This window comes from Dipteris shenzhenensis, chromosome 31, assembly GCF_047967505.1.
Source record: "Dipteris shenzhenensis isolate YYH24624 ecotype China chromosome 31, Dip_SZ_1.0, whole genome shotgun sequence".
In the NCBI taxonomy this organism is placed as follows: Eukaryota; Viridiplantae; Streptophyta; class Polypodiopsida; order Gleicheniales; family Dipteridaceae; genus Dipteris; species Dipteris shenzhenensis.
In genome coordinates this window covers 12,329,270-12,350,555 of record NC_141626.1, presented here as the reverse complement: position 1 = coordinate 12,350,555, position 21,286 = coordinate 12,329,270, and the positions used below count along the sequence as shown (strand labels likewise).

Below are 21,286 nucleotides of genomic sequence, written 5' to 3'. Positions count from 1 at the left end.
TTACAGGTCTTCATGGTCTGTGTGCCCAACTTATCTAAAGTGTATCAAGCCTCCCTTAGGAGAGGTGGATGAAATTCAGGAGGAGTTGGGACAAGGTACAAGCTTGGGCAAGCATTATAAGGATAAGATCATTTTACAGAAGTTTAAGGGGGAATCTAATTCACCTGATGCGCTGCAGGAATGGAAGACTACTTTAAACTACACACATCGTGGAGGCATTACCTTCAGGAAGTGAACAGTGGACTTAGACCACCTATGGCCACATGGCAAGAGTTTGGGCAGAGATGCGTATGTGTTGGTGGAGAGTGGAAGCACTCATAGTTGTGTAAATGCTAAGTCTATCCACTCATTGAAGCTGCCAGTGGATGATCTACACTGTAGCTTGAGGGTTGAAGTAGCTGATGGCACCTTTACAACTAGTCAGAGAATTGTCCTGAAGTTGCAATTGATCTCTCCTTAGAGTATTCATGTACTATTAATCTCTTTGCCTTGAATCTGGGACCTATTGACATTATACTTGGCTGTGAGTGGCTCAAAACTTTACATAAGTTTACTATGAATTTGCAGGACATGATCATGACTTTCCTAGACATGGGCAAGGAGGTTTGTCTGTCTGGAATTCACTCTCAGAAATTATAGATGGTAGCAATTAAAGAGACTCCTCAAGAAGGAGGTCAACCTATTTGCTTTGAAACTAGAAGCGGGAGGTACTCAGAAACCTTGTAAGGACTTCAAAGTTAATGGACATGTTGGAATTGTTACAGCAATATAGAGATATATTCAGAGAACCCCCTCCTGGTCTACCCCCCTAAAAGAGAAGTGGATCATGCCATCTATCTAGAGGAAGGAACCAGACCTATCAAGAAGGCACCTTACAGGCTATCCAAAGCTGAAAAAGAGGAAGTGGCCACTCAGATTCAAGAGTTGATGGAGAAGGGTTTCATCACCCCTAGTCAGTCCCCATTTGCATCCCCCGTCTTAGTAGTGAAGAAGAATAATAATACCTTCAGAATACAGAGAGCTCAATAAAGCAATTATCAAAACCAGGTCTCCTATTCCAAGGGTGGATGACTTATTAGACGAATTAAGGGTTCAAAATACTACTTTAAGATTGACCTAAGGTCAGGTTACCATCAGATAAGGACTAAAGAGGGTGATGAATACAAAATAGCTTTCAGGACAGAAAGATGACAATATGAGTTCGAAGTGGGCTCACAAATGCCCCAGCTACCTATGAACTTGATTATAGGGCCCTATCTCTCCAAGTTTGTATTAGTATTCTTTAATGACATTCTTATATACAGCAAGAGCAACTACAGCACGTTGCGAAGGTGCTGGAGGTTCTCAGGATGCATCAACTTTATGCCAAGCCCTCAAGTGTAGCAGGGGAGAGACTATCATCACCCTCTCTCCTGCTCAATTCTAACTGCAACTGCAAAATGATGCACTCAATACACAAAGTGATGCTGTGGATGTGAGTGAGAGAATCGGAGGGAGAGAATGTAGTGGACCTCCAAAGAGGAAAATAGATACAACTGAATAATGAATGCCCAAAGGGCTGAATACAACTGTATGAAGGGGCTGAAACCCTCACCGCAAAACTGGAAGACTAGACTACCTAGAGGAGGTGAATCCTCACTAGATGCCTGAAGAGGCTGATGCTACCCTGCTGGTCTGCTGCGGGGAGGCTTGACTCTACTGCTCTGAAGGCTTGAAGGCCTGAGGAGTGAATGAAGAATGAGGGCCAAAGGCTGCCCTTTTATAGGCTGATAGGTCAGCCTGGCCGACTTCGTCAACGCCGACCGTTGACTAGGTCAATTGAAAAAGTCAACTCTGCGTTTTTGCCCTGCGATGATGTGGCGTTGACTGTGTGATGATTGCTGATTGCGCAGGGCTGCCTGAATGGATGTATGGACACCTACATGGCCAGTGACCTGGCTGCCTGCGCTTGCACGAGCTAGCATGGCCACGAGTGTGTGAATGCCCAAGACATCCCCTTCTGTTGAAACTCGAACTAGGGTATAAAAGGGGCTTCCCATCGAGCTGACAGAGGTGACTGTTTGTGGTATACCTTAATGATAAATCCTGATCCAAATGCCTGGTTCACGAATCCGAAAATGGTTGCTGAACTCATGAATCTTGATCTGCAAGTACTGAATGCCTAGATTTGGTGCTAACTTCTGGTATGGATATTTGTTGTGGGTTAATATTCCAGGATGAGGCTCCCTGTGGTTTTCCTCGGTGCATATAGGTGATAAGAGAGGCATCCCGGTCTTGGTGTAACCATGTTGCCTGCTGTACTATCTCCTGCTGTAACACTATATCCTGCTTAAGACTGTGTCTTGTTGGCGCCAACCTCGAACCCATTGAATGACTGATATCAAAGGTCGAGGTGGAACACCCTTGGTCCAATAGATGAACTTGGACCCATGGCCTAGGCTTTTGACATCCAAGCCTTGATGCTAATAATCTGGTCAGACTTCAAACTGGTGCCACCATCGTGCTCCCAAGATGACGTCCGTCGCCTGAGTATGTGCGACCCTGAGTGGCCGACTATGTACCCACCCTGAGATCTTCAAAGTGCCTGCAGCTACATGCATGTTGCTCTCTATCTGCTGCCCTATAAATGCACCATTCAAGTTGGTTCCATTGGCGTAAGAGGCAGCTGAGCCTTCTGAGCTGCTTTGGTGGAGATGATGTCCTCGGAACTACCTGAGTCTGCCAAGATAAGGACCTTCTGACCACCGACATGTCCATAAAATTGAAACATTGGGGAACTGACGAGGCTCCCCCTCTCCTAGATGACTACTGAGGTTGTCCCTGTAGTCTACAGTTCATCAAGCTCCTCAATGACTACTGAAGTTGTTGAAGCTATTGCTGAACCACTTGACGTTGCTCCTGCTGTTAGAAGCTTCTGGTAATGTGGGCAATCTTTCTTGTTAGCCATAGCCACTGCAATCCTTCGCCATCCAACTCTTCTTCTGCTGCCCATTCCCACCATTACCTTGTGTCGAATCCTAGGACTTCTTACTCTTGACCTGCTTGGATCCTTGACCCTTGTGCATGAGCTCAAAATTCTAAGCAAGCTCGTAAGCACACTCATAATCCCGTGGCCTGCAACTTCTGACATACCACTGGATGTTTGTACGCAGCCCATGGAGAAATGTGCTCAACTTCTGACTATCCTCCAACTGCAACTCTATAAATACCTAAGTGAACTTATTGGCATAATGATTCACCGTCTCGGTGTCTCCCTGGCGTAGCTCGTAGAATTGACTCTAGAGCCTGTCCAGGTACTGCAGTGGCAGGAATCGTGATCGAAGATCTTTCACAAATTCCATCCAGCTGTAAAAAGGTGTCTCCTCATCTGCATCATAGTGGTTCTTCTGCCACTTGAGCCACCAGGTGACCGCCTTGCTGAGGTGCATGGATGCTAGGATGCACCGCTCGTTGTCCTTCGTAGGCTTATGAAGGTATCAGCATTGATCTAGATCATATCCAAAAGGTTTTGGAATGGCCCATCCCTCAGACAATGAAACAACTTCATTCTTTCCTAAAATTTACGGTCTTTCTACGGAATTCAATGCGTGATTATTCTAAGATCACGGCACCCTTGACCAACATGTTGAAAGGTCGCGGACGCAAGTCTACCCAGCCGATCTCTTGGGATGATGCACTGAACAAGACTTTTGAGACCTTGAAGCAAACTATCAAGAAAGCCCCTGTTCTTGCACTACCCGATCCCTTCCAGCCTAATGTTTTAGAGGCCGATGCGAGTGATTTTGCGATTGGGGCAGCTTTATTCCAAGAGGATAAACCTGTAGCTTTTGAAAGTAAAAAGCTAGATGACACTCAATATCGTTGGCCCACGCTAGAAAAAGAACTGTATGTAGTAGTGTATGGTCTTAAGGTTTGGAGATACCACTTGTACGGTTCAAAGTTTCTTGTATTGACAGATCATCTGGTAATAAAGTATGTGTGTGACGGGTCGGAATTGAGGGGAAGAAAGGCTAGATGGACAGAGTGTGACGGGTCGGAATCGAGGAGAAGAAAGGCTAGATGGGCAGATTTAATGCAAGATTTTGAATTTGAAATATGTTATCGAAAGGATTCCTTGAATAGTGTGGCGGATGCCTTAAGTCGAGTCAAGTTTGTAAATGCTATGTCATTTACGAAAACATCCTCAGACCTATTTCAATCTGTCACAAGGGCGTGAGTTTAGATTTAGATGCATGTGGCCTCTACCCCAGTAATCAAATGGCGAGGTCACAGGATGTGGGTGTGCAAGTTTCCCCTAGGCAGTTGTGCCTTGGGGGCAATTGAAGAGTTTAGGGCCAAAAGGGGCCCAAAAACCTTAGGCCTTTCAAATTGGTCATTGGTAGGCTTTTAAAAAGGCCCCACTAGAGGGGGCCTGTTAGAAATGACCCAACAAAGGGTACGCACAACGGAATACTAATAGTATTGCACAGGAGCTCACACAGTGTGGTGTGGGGTGTGGAATCACAAACTTCTTAACTTATGTGCATAGTCACCTCCCCATCTGTAAGCCCCCATATGAGGAGAGCGTGGGGGAGGGAGACCTAGGGCAAAAGATGCCCAGAGAAGAGAAAGGGAGGGGGCTGCCACATGGGCAGCACCTCACAGCCAAGAGAGAAGAGATGGCTGCCACATGGACAGCAGCAAGGTTGTCATGTGGGCAGCACTGCTCAAGACATACCTGGACATGGCACTACTGTACGGATCAGTACAGACTGCTGCAGGGCAGTGTACAGCAGCAGGTGGCGGGGCAGCACAAGAGCCTGGCAGAGGCACAAAAGGTGGCAGTACAGGCCAGGGGCTGTACGGACAGGTACGGCCCCTATACGGCAGCATGGCGGGTGTCGGGACACGACCTGCAAGCAGAGCTGGCACATGGCGCAGGATAGCAGGAGCAGAGGTGTGCCTTGTGGGCAGGATTGCGACCTGCAGAAGGGCTTGGAAAAGGGCGGGACCTATGGGCTGGACCCCGCACTGGAAGGGGCCAGCAAAGGGCCCTTAATGGGGTTGGTTGGGCTGAGCCAACCAGGTCGGTTGGGCCAGCCAACCAAGTCGGTCCAGTCGGCCCAGTTAGGGCTGGCTGGTCGGTCCATTTGAAAGGGCCTTGTGCCCTATAAAAGGAGAGGCCTTGGGCCTCATAAATCATCCAACTATCCAGCAAGTTCAGGAGCAGACAGCAGCAGCCAGAAGCCACTCCCTTGGGCCTCACATTGGGGGTGAAGGAGAGTGGAAGGTGTGCTGCAGACTGAGCTCCCTAGAGGCTGGACCTTGGTTGCCTTCTAGGGCAGCAAGGTGTTGTGATCATCATATCATTTGGAGCAGCCTTCACACAAGCAGCAGGAGCAGTCTTCTACCTATCTTGGAGCCTATACTTTAGAGGACCAAGAGACCTAGAGAAGCTGCAGACGGAGCTTGAACGGTTGCCCACCTAGGCTGATCTATAGGCAGCAAGGTGGAGAGGATCACTCTAGACAGAGAGTCTACATATGCTCGAGGTGGAGCACGCGGGCTCAGAGATGTAGAAGTGCTTGACATCTAGTAGAAGAACCTTTTGGTATTGTATCCTGTCCTACTTTGTGGATGGACGGAAATATAAAGTATTGCTTCTATATTTGTCTCTGAGCATTGTCTATTTGCTGGCTTGCACAATACATCAATTCACATTTCACCATTATTTTTAAAGCATGTGTGATACGAACAATTAGAACATGCATGTGATCCAACTTTCGAGGCATGGTTAACCATGCAGGGTAGTCGCGGGAATGCTTCTCACAAAGAACATTCATTTAGAAATGCCGATTGCTCAACAGGGCCTAGGGGCAAATGAGACTTGAGGGCAACCCAAGGCATGGGCTGCCACGTGGCAAGCCCATGCAGCCCCATTTTGGTAAGGAAGCCTTGGAAAGCTTTGGAGGAAGACAAAGGAAAGGGGGGCGACGAAAGCTTGCGGGGAGAAAGGAAAAGAAAAGGCGATGCACGGAAGGTGACGCCAGAAGCAAGAGGTTGGCGGACGAGAGCTTGGCTGAGGCTGTACGTGTACGGAAGGTATTGAATGCAGGGTGCACAGGCACCGAGAGGGGGGTTGGGCTTCTCTTGTTGAAGCCGTACAACGGGACGGTCGGGTACGACAAATCGTACTTGTGCATTCAACACATACCAATATGGAAGAGCTCCTTGCACAGCCTGTACGAGTAGTTTGGCCATTAAATGTAGGCTGTATGGAAGCTATCTTGGCACTTGTACGGCTGCAACATACGGATCGTACAGTCATTTACTCCAAGGTGTACGAGCTGTAGTAGCTTACCAAGTACGGGGTATTCGGAAAGCATGGGCTACTATGGCTATTGTTTGCACGATAATGGCTTTGTGATGGTAGGAGTTGTACGACAGCCCCTCTCTCCTCTTGTTTTTGGGCTGCTACTAAGTGGCTGAGTGGAGGTTCATCTCAGCTTGATCGGGCAAGCCTTGAGTTCATGAGGGTGTGCAAATAGCTCATGATTGGGCTCAGTTGAGATTTTGGTTTCAAAGGGATGCACCTTTGCACTTGTTCCTTCTAGTGAATGCCCGTTAGCATTGAGTTGGCTATGGAAGAGACTTGCTTGGCAGGGTGAACACAATGTATGCTTGCAGATATTGTTTGTACTTCTAAGCACCGGGGGCAGCTCAGTTTATGCTTTCACCCATTGTTTGGATATCCTAGTGGATTAGTGAACACTCATGATTGGATGGGGAGTGTGTGGCCTTGCTTGGGCTGTAAATAAAGACTCCCATGTTAAATGCAAGTGTTTGCACTGAGTATGGATGCTCATGGTCACATGGGTGTGATAGCAGAGCCCCACGGGACTAATGTGTTGTGATACTGATGCCTCCGAGTGAGGGTAGAGCATTGAATGCGTGTGAGTTGGTACTCACTCTGTAATCTCTTTGTGGCACTCTTCAATTAATAAAGAAATACCAAAAGGGGCACCAAGGCTTTGGGGCCAGTCTGTCTTTGTGTTTGAGCAGGAGCGCTCTAGCTCTCCCTATCTATCTGTGGAGTGTTTGCTGAGTATTTTATTGTGAAGGCTTTTGTTTGGTTAGTGTTCTACCACCCTCTTGTTAGCCTTGAGGCCATTTGCATGGTTCCGTTGCCAGGATCATCACCATCTTTCTTAAGGAGGTGAGCCTATGATTGTCTCTAGTGAAGTGTTGTTTGCTGTAATTCGATTACAGCAACAAGAAAATCAGCAAATATGTCTTTGACAAATAATGATGGGGATATGGAGGGGCAGTCCTCCCAAGATGAGCAAGAAGAGCAATCTATGCATGAGGGAGCCTTTCAAGATGACCAAAACGTTGAGGCACAGCAAGAGGTGCATGCTTTGCCTCTTAGTCAAAAGGGTCAAAAGAGGTTGAGGATGCAGAGGAAGCCGATGCTATCTTTAAGACATAGTTAGTGAGCGCTGTGGGAGCACTCACGCAGCTCACGCAGGACCCAAGGTTCCGTGAGTTTATGCATACTCCTTTGAGGTCCAAGGACAGAAAGAAGCATTCTCATTTAGGGGAGCCTACTCGGGTTCAAAAACAGCCATTTGGAGTGAATCCATTGGATGGATAGCCTCCAGTAATGCCAAATGTACACGCAGTTGCACGGCAGCAGCCCTTTCAAGGTCCTGGTATGGTTATGCATGGCCAAGGGGCTGATTTTCAGAATCTAAATCAAGGGCAGCAAGCCCCGTGCGCCCCCCGCCTGCGCAGCGCCCTCCTCCGCCCCCCGCGCACCCCCCTCGCCACCCTAAATGCATCCAGGGTATTTTGGTGGGGGTTCAGTATTTCAACCAATGGCTGGTCAAGTTAATGATGGTCAAGGAATGCTTGGAAATTACCTTGTTAGTTTACAGCCTAGGATGCAAGGAATGCAAGGCAATGTATTTGGGGAAATGCAGCCTGCAATGCCCAACATGCTGTATGGCAATATTGGCATGCAGTCAGGAATGCAAAGTGGAAGGATAGGAACCTTTGGAGCTCCTACAGGTATGTTTGGTATGCCTGGGGCTGGTTTGACAAACCCTCAAATGTGTAGTGGTAATGCAAGACAGGCTAGAGGGAGTGCAATTCAACCTCCATTTTTGCAGCCACCTATGTATGATAATCTAACACCTAGAGGTAAGGTAAAAGATTACAAAGAGGGTGGTGCAGCAGTGAAGTTTGAGACCTTCAATGGGGCTCTGGACTAGCTAAAGGCTTTAACTTTTGTGCAGCAGTTTGAAGCAGCCTTCTTAGGAGGGAACTTTACTGAGTCATCTAAAATACAAAAGGCAGCCACCTTCTTGAAGGGGAATGCTCTACAGTGATTTGCTGCTCCAAAATAGCAGCACCCACGAGTTGGGTTCAGTTTAAGCAGGTGTTTTCAGCTACCTGGTTGACCACTACCTTTGAGGTAGATGTTATGACAGCATGGCACAAGTTGGATGCAGCTCACTCTCATAACTTGGAAGAGTACAGCAAAAAGTTAAGGGAAGCTCTCTTGCCGGTCAGCTCTTATAGGCATGTGCCCTTGTCAGAACAGATTGAAAAATACTGTTGTGGGCTGCCAAAGGAAATCCGAGATTACTCTACTAAAACAAGGGTTACCAACATGTCTCAACTTATTGAGAATGCTACCATAGCTGATGCATTATTGTTGGGAAAAACCAGCTGGTATAAAAAACAGTAAGTCTGAGAGTTCCAAGAAAGTAAGGCAGCCAGGGAATGCTTTCAAGCCTACTTTCAACAAAGGGAAGAAGCGTGATAGGCCAGGTTCTAATTCACTGTCACGTGAGGAAAGGAAAGCCTTGATGCAGGCCAATAAATGCTGTCACTGTAAAGAAGAGGGCTATATGGGACAAAATTGCCGAAAACGTAAGCAAAAAGAGAAAGGGGATGATAGGGAAGAGAAAAAAGGCAAGAAGCCTAAACCATCTGCAGGATTAATGCCTGATGTTATTAGTGAGCAGCCTAATGATGATGCTACTGAGCTTTGCAGGGCATGGGGCAAAGTCAGGGATCAGATGTCATTGATTTTCTTTGACCCAGGTGCTTGCAAACTTTATTTCTCCTGAATTGGCAGGCAAACTTGGAATCTGAGCAGAGGAGATGGGACCTATGAGTGAAGCAGGATTGGCTTGTCCTGACTTTAGCACTCCGGTTACCCCTATCATTGGAAAGCTCGGATTGCATATACAGAGCTTTGTGGACAGCGAGGAATTTTATATAATGCCTCTTGAGGGCTGTGATGTCTTGTTGGGAATGCCTGGGTGTCACAGGGTACATGCTTTGGTGGACAATATAATCGGAAGATCTCCCTGGAACTTAGAGGGAAGAAGCATGTTTTGGATGTCAAACTAAAGGGAGAGTCAGTCCCTCTTGTATCTGCCTCAGCTACATGCTCAGTAATGAAACATCATATTTCTGCGTACTTAGTTTTTGCAAAGGATACTAGGTCTGATATCCACAATTTGTAATCTCTAAGCTTGATAAAGAGCGGACAGGTTTCCTAAATTAGTTTAAAGAATGTTTTTCTGACTCGTTGCCAAGTGAACTTCCACCTGAGAGGCCTAAGGATCATGCAATTGATATAGTACCAGACAGTAGTCCACCAAACAGGGCACCTTACAGGGTGAGTGCCGCTCAGCAAGAAGAAATCATGAGCCAGGTGAAGGACCTTTTGGATAAGGGGCTGATTCAGCCCAGCTCTTCCCCTTATTGTTCACCGTTTTTGTTGGTGCAGGAGAGTGATGGTTCTTAGAGAATGTGCATTGATTATCGTGCACTCAAGATAACCATAAAAAACAGACCAATAATTGATGATAAAAAACAGACCAAGGATTGATGATATCCTAGATAGATTGGAAGGGTCAACCATTTTCAGTCGCATAAATCTCAAGAGTGGGTATCATCACATATACGCATTCGTCCAGTGGATGTGTCCAAGACAGCTCTCAGGACTAGCTTTGGGTTGCATGAGTTCTTGCCATTTGGGCTTACGAATGCTCCTGCCACTTTTAATCGGATGATGAACAGAATCTTCCATGATCATAGGGCTTTTGTGGGCACTTTCTTTGATGACATGATTGTGTTCTCAAAAGATGAGGCAGAGCACAGGAAGCATCTGGCAATCGTGTTTGCATAACTCAGCAAGCATAGGCTGATTGTAAATGCAAAGAAAAGTGAATTCTTTATGCTTGAGATTCACTTTTTGGGGCACATTATCTCAAAGAATGGGGTGCACATGGATCCCGGGAAGATTGGAGCAATTCGCAGCTGGCCACAGCTTAAGCTTCACCACTCTATGCTATGTAGAAGAAGGGGGCATCCTTCGTGTGGGCTGAAAAACAAATTGCAGCATTTGCGATGCTACAAGAAAAGCTTACCACAGACCCAATATTGATCGTATGAGATCTTCGGAAAGCTTTTCACGTCCAAGCTGATGCATGCGGAAAGAATGGCTTTGGAGCAGGATGGACAGGTAGTGGCCTATGAGAGTAGAATTTTGCAGGATGATGAGAGACATCTGGGCATTTGTGAGAAGGAATTGCTGGCTGTATTTCATGCCCTGGCTACATGGAAGCACTGTTTGCTTGGGGCTGATTTCACAGTGCAGACAGATCATCAATCTTTGAGATATTTCCTCACTCAGACGAAGTTATCTGAGAAGCATACAGATAGTGCATGTGAATGGTAAAAAGAATGTGGTGGCCGATGCATTGTCAAGGAAGCCTCAGGTTTCTACAGTAACCATTGCTTACCACAGTGAGTTGGATGCAATGAAGGACTGATATGCTCAGGATGAGGATTTCTCAAGGATTTGTGACCAGCTGTCTAATGATCAGTGGCATGACCATTATACTCTCAGAGATGGCTTCATTATAATGCATGGACGCCTTTGTGTCACAAAGCAATTAAGGTCAAAGGTTATAATAGAAAGTCGTGCTCCACCGCATGCAGGACATAGAGGCATTGATGCTACAGTTAAAGAAGTGGAACACTTTTTCTATTGGCTGAGACGGGATGTGGATGCCTTTGTCAGAACATGCATCATCTACCAAAAGGTCAGGTTTGACAGGCAGAAGACACTTGGATTGTTGCAGCCATTGCCAATCCCAGAGAGATCGTGGGAAAGCATTGCCATGGATTTTATGTTTGATCTTCCTAGGATCTCCCTTTTTTAGCAAATCAGTAAGTGCAGCTGCTCTTTTAGCATAATGATGATGTCAAGCCTAGAAAACCTCTTAGTTGGGTGATTGTGGAAGGGATTGGCCACTGTTTGATCACTTCTACCATGGATGGGTCCACTGAAATACCTTCAGGAGAGATAATATGGCCTAGATACTCCACTTTTTGTACCATGAAAGAGCACTCGGCATCACGAGTATCCACACGTTCATGGCCATGCTAGCTAGTGTCAGCGCAGACAACCAAGTCAACAGCCACGTAGGCGTCCGTACAGCCATGCGCAATCAACAATCAGCACATAGTCAACAGGCAATCAACGCCACATCATCGCAAGGCAAAAAACGTAGAGTTGACTTTTTGGTCAAAAGGCAACGTGTTGCCTTTGCCAAAAGTCAACGCGTTGCCTTTTTTGTCAACATTGACTTTTCGACAGGCTTGGTCAACGGTTGGCGTTGACCAACCGACGAAGGTCAACGGTCGGCATTGACCAAGTCGGCCAAGTTGACCTATCAGCCTATAAAAGGGCAGCCTTTGGCCCTCATTCTTCATCTACTCCTCACGCCTTCAAGCCTACAGAGCAACAGAGTCGGGCCTCCCCGCAACAGACCAGCAAGGTAGCCTCAGCCTCTTCAAGGATCTAGTGAGGATTCACCTCCTCTAGGTAGTCTAGTCTTCCAGTTTTACAGTGAGGGTTTCAGCCCCTTCATACAGCTGTATTCAGCCTTTTGGGCATTCATTATTCAGTTGTATCTATTTTCCTCTTCGGAGGTCTACTACATTCTCTACCTCTGATTCTCTCATTCACATCCACAGCATCACTTGTTAGAAACATGGTGGAAGGAGAGAGAGAGAGAGAGAGAGAGAGTTAGGGTGTGAGAAAATAATGCTCTAATGAAGACATGAAGAAGTCTTTCATTCATCCATCAAGTATGACGAGACAAGTGAAGTACAAGCCTTATGTAGGCTACTCACACACACTCTAGCACCTACTGCATATGGGATAAGTCCCATGATGACACGTGGCACTCACACAAGACACACACACATAAACTAGTACTAGATCACCTAGTACTACACACTGACACACTCTTTGACTATGATATCTCCAACACCCCCCCTTTAGAGCAAAGAGGTATGAGACCCAACACGCAAGAGTAGACCGATCCCCCCTCCACCGCAATACTACAAAGAGCAAGTCCAACTATCCAACACCTCCTGTGTGATAGTGACTTCTTAGTCAGCTTGCGACCGGCAAGGGCAAACCATCACTCGTCATCCCCCCTTACTCTGAAATGGGTGGTCAATACCATCAACCAAAGTAAAACACAATACAATCATTTTTGGGGGACAACCTAGGGCAAAGGACCTCTTATTGACTCCAAATACATTCAATTTAGAGGGACAACTCAAGGCTGAGAACCTTTATGTGACTCAACACAAACACACATAGCATAGGGGCCTAGAAAGCCCAATCCTGGTCAAATGGATCCTCGTCGTCAAGACAGAGGCCATGAACCTCTGCTGTAGCTACATGTATCTCCTCCGTGGGCGCTTTAGGTTCAGCTTCGTCTTCAGCCAGAATATTGGCATGATGCGTCCCTTGTTCCCGTGCTTTCTTCTTGAAGCAATGGGCTTCAATATGTCCTTTCCTCTTGCAAAACCTACAAATGATGTTCTTGTTGGTCTTCCATTTGCTTGTGGAAGCAAATGCATCATCAATAGGAGAGGCAAGAACGGCTTCCTTATTGCGAGGATCCTTCTCAATGAGGACGGCCACCATATCATCAAACGTGGTAGTGGCAAGACAAAGGATCTCAAGAGTGTGCTCAAAGCGAGAAATTCCATGAATACTCTTCATAAGGACTGCCATCTTATCTTCATCATCAGGGACACTCTTCAAACTTGAGAGTTGTTGAACAAGAGATTGAAACCGAGCTAGATGATCACTCAACTCATCATTTTCAGTTCATAAAATTTGAGCTTCAAGAAGACTTTAGAGTTGGTGACTTTATTACCAAAGAAGGTCTCCAGCCATCCCTCATCCATTAGTCCTCCTCCCATCCATCCATTTCTTCTTCCTCCCCATTACCACCACTCCCATGGCCCACGCCTCTGAAAACGTCTCTGCCAACTGGATATGAGGAATCACAGCATCTGCTGTCATGCCAATTAGCATTGCTAAGGCTTGAGCATCCCTCTCCTCCCATGCACTGAGTTCATCCGCATTTGCTTCAAATAAAACTTCACCTCTTTTGTCCACAATGTCCTCCGGCTTCTCCTCAGTCCCAATCACTATCTTCCACAGCTTCCATGCCAACAGATGGCTTCGGATCTTGACTTTCCAGATTGGATAGTTCGTCCCATCGAGCTTTCCAACTTCACCAAAATTGGAAATAAATGAAGAAGGAAGATGATTGGAGAAGGAGGAAGGACGAGCAGTGGGTGTAGAGGCTTCTGAACGCTGATCCATCTCGGTGAATAGCAAACTGAAAAATTGAAGCAAAAAAAAGATGTACTGACCTCCCGTGCTAGCCTGAGCTGAAAACAGAATCGCCTTTCTGCCAAGGGACTCCTTCCTTCAGAGAGTGCTTTGATGAAGAAGAGTTGAGAGCCTATGGCTCCGATACCATGTTAGAAATCAAGAGGGAATGAATCACTCAAACCTCCACCCAAGATCTCTCCAACTCTTACACACACTCAACTCAGATAGATGATCACAGATGCAACAAACCCTCACTCAGAAATAAATATGGACGGAGAGAGAGAGAGAGAGACAGTATATTCATCCACCGGATGGTGGGCAGAAAAATAGCTCCAAGGGAGCAGTACAAAACACAGCAAAGTGCTGGAGAATATTGATGAACTCTCTCTCTCACAAACTGCTCCAGATCTGAGTGCTGAACACAGCCTTGGCGAGGGGCTTTCAATCTTGCACTGGATGCTGGAATGAATGGAGGAGTGGGCCTTGAGTTGACCGACCAGCAGGGTCGGTACCCTGTCTGGTGGCCGACCACATGGGCCCTGGTTGGGCCGACTTGACCTGCCACAGGCCCCTATATAAGGGTGCCCTGTGCAGCCAGTCTGCGCTGCTGCAGGAGCCTCCTTGTGAGGCCTAAAGCCCTGTTTTACCTGCTGTTGCAGGCTGCAACCAGCCCGTGTGCTGGTTGCCTATGATGCCGGCCTGAGTCTCTCTCTATCTCCCCAGCCCTCCTATCTCTCACTGCCCCTTGTCCCCTCAAATCAGGGGCTCACAGGTGGGCACAGTGAGTTTCTAACACTTGTAGTACATTAAAGTACTTAGAATTTCACGCCCCCGTGACATGTTCATTACAGGCAAGCACATAGCCCATATTTCCAAGACAAAGTCTGCTCTTTCTAAGGTCTTTGAGATGATGAATCAACAGCTACTGCACTTCTTTCTGGAATTGGAGATTTGGCAAGGCAAGAAAGACTACTTGTCCGTATGTTCAGGAGCTTCTAGATGCTTTTCACATGACTGAGGGTAGACCCTTCTCATCACCCATGGACTCCAACACCAAATTGTCTTAGTATGATTCTAGTGAGCCAGTGGATGCAGGCCAATACCATCAGTTGGTCGGATCTTTGATCTGGCTACTTAATTCCTAGTTGGATCTGTGCTACTCAGTTGGACTACTCAGTTTCTTTATGCAAACACCAAAGAAGACTCATTGGGATGCTGGTATGAGGATCCCGAGGTACCTTCAGGGTACTCATAATTGGGGGTTAGTCAAGTCAGCAATCCAAGATCCGGCTACTAGGTTGGAGTGATTCAGAATGGGGAGGAGAGTCGTAGTTCGACCACTGGCTATTGCTTTACCTTCAGCTCAGTAGCAGTCACATGGAGCAGAGAAGGCAACCCACTGTAGCCTTGTCTTCTACCGACGCCGAGTACTGTGCTGCTTGTTCTGCTACCTGTGAGGCAGTTTGGCTCAGCCGGTTTCTCGGGGAGCTTGGGTTCCCATAGAGTCCGACCGCCATCCACAGTGAGTCGTGACAACCAAAGTTGTATTGCAATTGCTCGAAATCCTGTGTTCCATCCACGGACAAAGCATATTGAGATCCAATACCATTAGTCTCAGAGAAGGTGCTCGCTGACATGATCCCAGCTCATCTATTGTACGACGCGGGACAAGGCAGACCTCTTCACCAAGCCCTTGGCACAGCAACTGCGTCGAGACCATTCCAGCTCCCTAAGGTTGATCCATGATCCAAGAGCTAAGAGGGGGTGTTAGAGGTGGGATCTCTTGTATCATAGAGTAAGGGCCTTGGCTGTGGGTCTGCCCACCCATGTGAGGTAGAGTGAGGGCCTTGTTTGTGGGTCTGCCCACCCAGGACAGGTAGAGGGGGTTTCACCCTGGAGGCGCATCAAACACGGACAGCTTCGCAGGTGCGGGGCTGTTTTTCACCCCCCCCAGGCCTGTGTCATGCTGCTTTGGAGGCGCATCTGCTGCGGATCATGAAGAGGGGTGAGGGGCTGTTTCTGCCCGCCCCCACAGCCTGGTTTGGGCTGTCACTAGGTCACCTACGTGGTGCCTAGGTGGTGCCTCGGTTGGGGGGCCAACCTGGCCCCCAACCCCGGTCTAGGCACCTGTCGGCCCTGGTCAACCGTACCACTGCCTCCAGTCAGCTACCTTGGGCAGGTGGGGGGGGCCTATGTATAGGGGCTCCTCCCGTCTTGTTTTTCATCAACTTTTGCAGGGTTTTCAGCCAGTAGTAGAGGCTTTTCCCCGAGATCTTGTGCAGTCTTCTCTCTTTCTCTCTTGCCTTCCATTTCACAGTGTTTGTGCTGTCATGACTGTTCAGTTCCGTTGCACTTCTCAAAAAGTGCCACATGCAGACATGCACCTTGCAAAGCCCCACAACCACGAAAACGGGTGTGAGAAGAAGAACTACTTTGACATATAGTAGAGTTCACCCAAACAATTGGCTTCCCCACACCAGAAATCGTATAGCGCTTGTATACTAAATTTATACACTTGTCAAGATGAAAGCACCCACAAGCTGCCCCAGTCCTAACAAACTTCTACAGGCTGCTCCCTTCCTCTTGCTGGTGGTTCTTCTCCCAGAGTGTGCTGGCTGCCTTTCCCTCTTGCTGGTTGTCATCTCCCAAAGCTCCCTCTTGCTGGCTCTTCACTCCAAGAGCTCTGCTTTGCTCATCTCACCCTTCAAACACAGCCTCTACCACAATCCCTAAGTTATCCAAAAGGGTGCAATCACCCATAGATAGCAGACCAGCTCAGCAATTCAAAATGAGTGTACAGAATTTACCACCCCACTAGTATCTAGGACTTATAAATTTTGGATAAGTGCATGAAACCGTGACTCATATCGCAAGGATCTCTTAGGATTGGAGAACCCATGAAGGTCAAAGCTCTTGAAGACTGACCTTAACGTTGGCATCATCTACAAGAGACTTGCAGCCAGTCGTCAGTTTTAATCTACAATTGTTCAGTCCCACTTCATCGTCTATATGTACAGTAATTTGGTCCCAATCTTTATTAGAAGTTATGTGGGCTTCCTCTATAAGTTTTTGGAAAGAAGGACGACGTTCTAATACTCATGAACTCTTTGACGGTTCATAGTTACCAGGAGTCTTAATGAATGATTGCCCATTGCAAGGGATAATCCTAAGACTAAGAAACAACCTTAAAGATGTTGCTTTTAGCAAGTTCAAAACAGTCTATGGAAAGTTGTTATACAGGTTTGAATCTGCAATAGATAAATTGCAGTGAAACTCTCAGTATTAACTTGAGAGAATTTGAGTTATGTGATCTGCTGATGATGGATTAAATATCAAGCGTACTCTGGAACCTATTCACCAATTTGTTTTTACTAAATAAGGCTATGCCAAGTTACACAAGGAGGTGACAACTCCTGAAAGGAATTTTTTGCATGCTGGTAAGCCTGTCACAAAAATGTATCCACATGATACCTCAGTTCCACCACACAGGAAGCTGATTGATTCTCCACAGAGGAGGGACCCATACTCAAGCAGCTTCCTCAGAAGCAGTACAGTCCATACTGTTTGAGAAAATACTCCTAAAAGAAACAGGAGCTACTGTTGCCATGTGCGGATTTTGCACCTTTCACATCTCTCTATTTCTTCAGTTTAGCAACTCTTCTATAACTAACATCATGCACGAAAATGCAGCCATAGGCCTCATTTAGGCTAAAGGTGTAACCAGACTCGTCATAGCTTAGATAAAATACTAGCTTTGAGTCTCAATCCGGCACTAAAGCTAGATTTCCAGAACAACAAAATCCTGCATTATGCGATTCAAATTAATGCTCTACCATAACAACAGCACTATGACCAAGTATAGGAAAATTGTGGCACACATGCTTTAGTTTTTCTACAGCATCTTCTACACTCCTCACATAAGCCTAACCTTTCATAAAAAATAGAGCAAATCTACTAAGAGAGTAGCTCAGAAATCTTGCAATGAGTGGGAGCGATAACATTTCATTGATATAAAGACATAAACAAGATTAAGACCATCTGGCAGAAAGTACAGTCAAGGACATAATTTCATAGAACCCCATGGTTGAGATGCTTAATATAGCAAAATCAACATATTAGCTTGTATCTGTCAGTGGCACTACCTCAACAGAAGATATGATCACAATCCGCTCATCGGATCCTGAAACTGAATCAGTGACTTTAATCCGAACACCAATCTCTTCCTGCAAACTGCGGATGATACTGCCTCCTCTTCCCATGATACTTCCAATCTTGCCATTAGGACACAGTATGCGGAATGTGAGCTCATCACTAGTAGCTCGAGACTGCCACCCAACATCAGTAACTACACTTCCAGACCCATGCGAACGCCATGAATAACTTGAGTTGCCAGTTGCACCTGTTTCTAAGTGGGAGAAAGATGATGAGAGACTTCTATTATGCCCATCAGCACTTTCATGGGAAACCAAGGAGTTTCTGTGAGGCACAATGGCATCTTCTGGTGGAAACACACGACGGCCTGGGGAACGAGTTGGACCTGAAGAAAAACTTTGACTTCGTTCACGTGGGGGGTTCTCACAGAGACGCTTGGATATAATTCGTAGGGCTTTCTTGACAACATGCAGGTCCCCAACAATCTGTTAAAAGGTGAAGCCCAATAGAAGTTAAAAGAAACAGAATTCAGCTGCAAAAACTGCCCATAATTCCTGTGTTTTGGGGAAACAAGCTCTTTGCATAAGATACAGGTAAATGTTCTGACAAAGGCTACTTAATAACACATGAGTTTCTCATAACATGTCTGAGAAGTGCTTTCAAAGCCTAGGTCTGGATAAAATATCTATTTCTATTTCTAGCTAACCTTGGCTTTGCCATTTACTCTATCATTAACCCTAGATAAACTTTTTAAAGTAGATCAACCCTAGAAAAATAGCCCTAGAAAGATACAAGGTAAATGGCAAAGCCAAGGTCAACTTATAGATATTTTGTTTCCAAGCCTAGGCAATGCACTAGCCAGACCCTTATGAGAGACCATACAGATACACAACTTTTTTTAGTTGACCGATACTGCATACTGGAGATAACGCAAGCCAAAATGCAGCAATGTTTTTAATTCCCAGGTCACGCCTCTCCTTTCCTTCTAGATATGGATTTGGAGCTTGCACAAGTCGTACAAGTTCACAATGTATTGTAAAGACATGTTCAGCGCAGGGTCACCTGCACAATCTCGTCAGATGGCTGAGTAGAAAAGGGAAGCTGATCTCGTGGCAAAACACGGATTTGAGCTTTTGTTTCCTGACGCATCTGCTCTATAATCTTCCCTCCTTTTCCAAGCAAGCACCCCACTTGATTATTGGGCACCAACAAACGGGTAGTGATAATCCGAAAGGGGTCTTCCTCCTCTATGCCTGATCCATTGAGAGTACCTCCTTCAACGATTCGTGAGTGAACTTTGAGAAGAGCATCCTGAGCAGGTGAAATGATGTCATTCCCATCTCTCCCTCTCACATCCCTGTCTCGGTCATCCCTATCTCTAGTATCACGCTCTCTGCTCCCATCATGAAGACGAGAGACGTTATCCCAGTCTCGTTCATTCCTTTCTCTTCCTCTTTCCCGATCCCAAGCATGTTCTCTGTCTCTCTCAGACGCAGTAATCAATATGACTCTGTCCTCTGCACCTTCCACTGCATCAACGATAGTGATCCTGGCACCTGTCTCCTGCCTCAAATTTTTGATGATACTGCCACCTTTGCCGATCACGCTACCTGCCTTGACTTCGGGACAAAGAATGCGAAAAACCGTGTCGCCAGGAGCGGGCTTGGGAAGAGGTGGTGGCAACGGCCCAATACGTGAGTTAATTGGCATATGCCGCTTGTATCTACCGTCGGAATCAGCTGGTTCCCGATCGTGGTAGGTATGGCTGCGCTTTTCTCTAGATCTGGAGTACGAAACGTCCATGGTGCTATGCACACTGTGAGCGGCAGAGCCCAAAACATTAGACGAGATCATGCATGACTTAATGAACACAATACAGAGCATCACAAAACGATGTCAAAACAAAAAAAGCTACACTCCATTATCAGAATAGCAATACTGTTCATATCACTCAAAGGAGGAGTGGCTTGGGCAAAGCTGCCAGAAGGCGAAACGAGCAATGTAGGACACCGAACGCTAAGCTCGAAGCATCGATAAACTCGGGAGAGCAAAAAATCGATGAAATGGAAGAAACCCAAAAAGCAAACTTTTGCGAAGATACCACTCGTCGACCGATTCGGGTACCCCAAAATCACAGTTTGATACCGATATCGGCAAGCTATAAACTGTCTTAAGATAGTTCAACGAGTTCAACGAAAGCAGCATCATCCCAAAAAACCCGAGAGGGGATTGTGAACAAGCACAGGGTACTACACAGGCTATGGCACTCGTGCTTGGGTATCCAAGTGAATACGTTATGAAGGACAGAGTAAGGAAAACGCAAAAAAAAGTGTTGCCTTTTGATCTTTCCGTCTCGAATTCGTTTCAGTATTCGTAGCTCAAGTTCTTAATTGAGCTGATAAGAAATCTGGAGAAGCGACTTGTAGCAAGAGGAGCTAGAAGGCATGCAAACTGGGGAGAAGAAAGTGGAAGGGAGAGAGGCAAGGAGAAGGAGCAAAGGAAGAAGAAAAACCCAAAACCCACAAACAAAAAACAAGGCAAAAGGGGAGAAGGCAACCTCATCTAGAGCTTGGAGCGTGGAGCTTGTTACTCGTTTTCTGCTACCGGAACTCCTTCTGCTTTCTTTTGTACTTCCACTTCTGCTGCTTCTTCTTCTTCTTCTCCTTCTTAGTCCTCTTCTCCTCCTCCTCCTCCTCCACCTCCTCCTCTTCTTCGTCCCTCCTCCTCCTCCTTCTGCTTCTGCTTCTGCTTCTGCTTCTGCTTCTTCTCTTCTTCTTCTTCTTCTTCTCTTTCCTTGCAATTTTTAGCCCAGCTTGACGATTACCCCCTCGCCGTGCGATCTTCCCATCCTACGGCCTCCCTTCCCCTCTCCCTCTCGCCCACGTGTGACCGATTTTGCTTTGTCAAATCCTAATATATATATATACTATCGCTAATATGATTCAGGGATAAGCCTCCGACATTCCCGCTCGTTGCTGAGCCCGCAATTCAGAACCATGAGGGGCACTCATGAAACATGGAGCAAGCAAATCGAGGCTAACTTCTCATCTCCATTGGAAATCTCTCCCCTTCTAGCATTTTAGGAAATCTCTCCCCTTCTAGCAAAATGCTTAGCAAATCTAAGGGGGCGTCCATTGGAACAAGAAATCTCTCCCCTTCTTTAGTAGAGAGGACAAGGTGAGACTCATAGAGGAGATAGATTAATAATTCACTCCCTTTATTTACAAACTCTTCTCTATAGTTCCTTCTCTCATAACATTGCATGAAGTTTTGATTCACCTTAGCTTCCACAAAAGAAATAAATTGAATATCTCTATTTTTTAAAAACAGCCTTTTCAATTACCCTTCTCCTTAGGTTAAGTTCTAGCGTAATAGAGATCTAGAATTCGTAGTTTGAAAATATACATGAGAAAACTAATGGAG

General features: G+C 46.3%; 1 protein-coding gene and 1 pseudogene across 1 annotated transcript in view; one reads left to right on the top strand and one right to left on the bottom strand.

The window, feature by feature from the left end:
- LOC147881038 (RNA-binding KH domain-containing protein RCF3-like) overlaps positions 1–20,562 on the bottom strand; it is a 44,059-nt gene extending 23,497 nt beyond the window's left edge. The window contains exons 1-3 of the mRNA XM_087402309.1: positions 20,421–20,562; positions 18,926–19,679; positions 17,854–18,348 (exon numbers count right to left, since the gene is read on the bottom strand). Coding sequence (XP_087258435.1) covers positions 17,854–18,348; positions 18,926–19,679; positions 20,421–20,425 — 1,254 coding nt within the window. The 5' untranslated portion in view covers positions 20,426–20,562. The remainder of the gene's footprint in view (positions 1–17,853; positions 18,349–18,925; positions 19,680–20,420) is intronic.
- LOC147881039 (uncharacterized) lies at positions 7,815–9,518 on the top strand (annotated as a pseudogene).
- Positions 20,563–21,286: the final 724 nt, after the last annotated feature.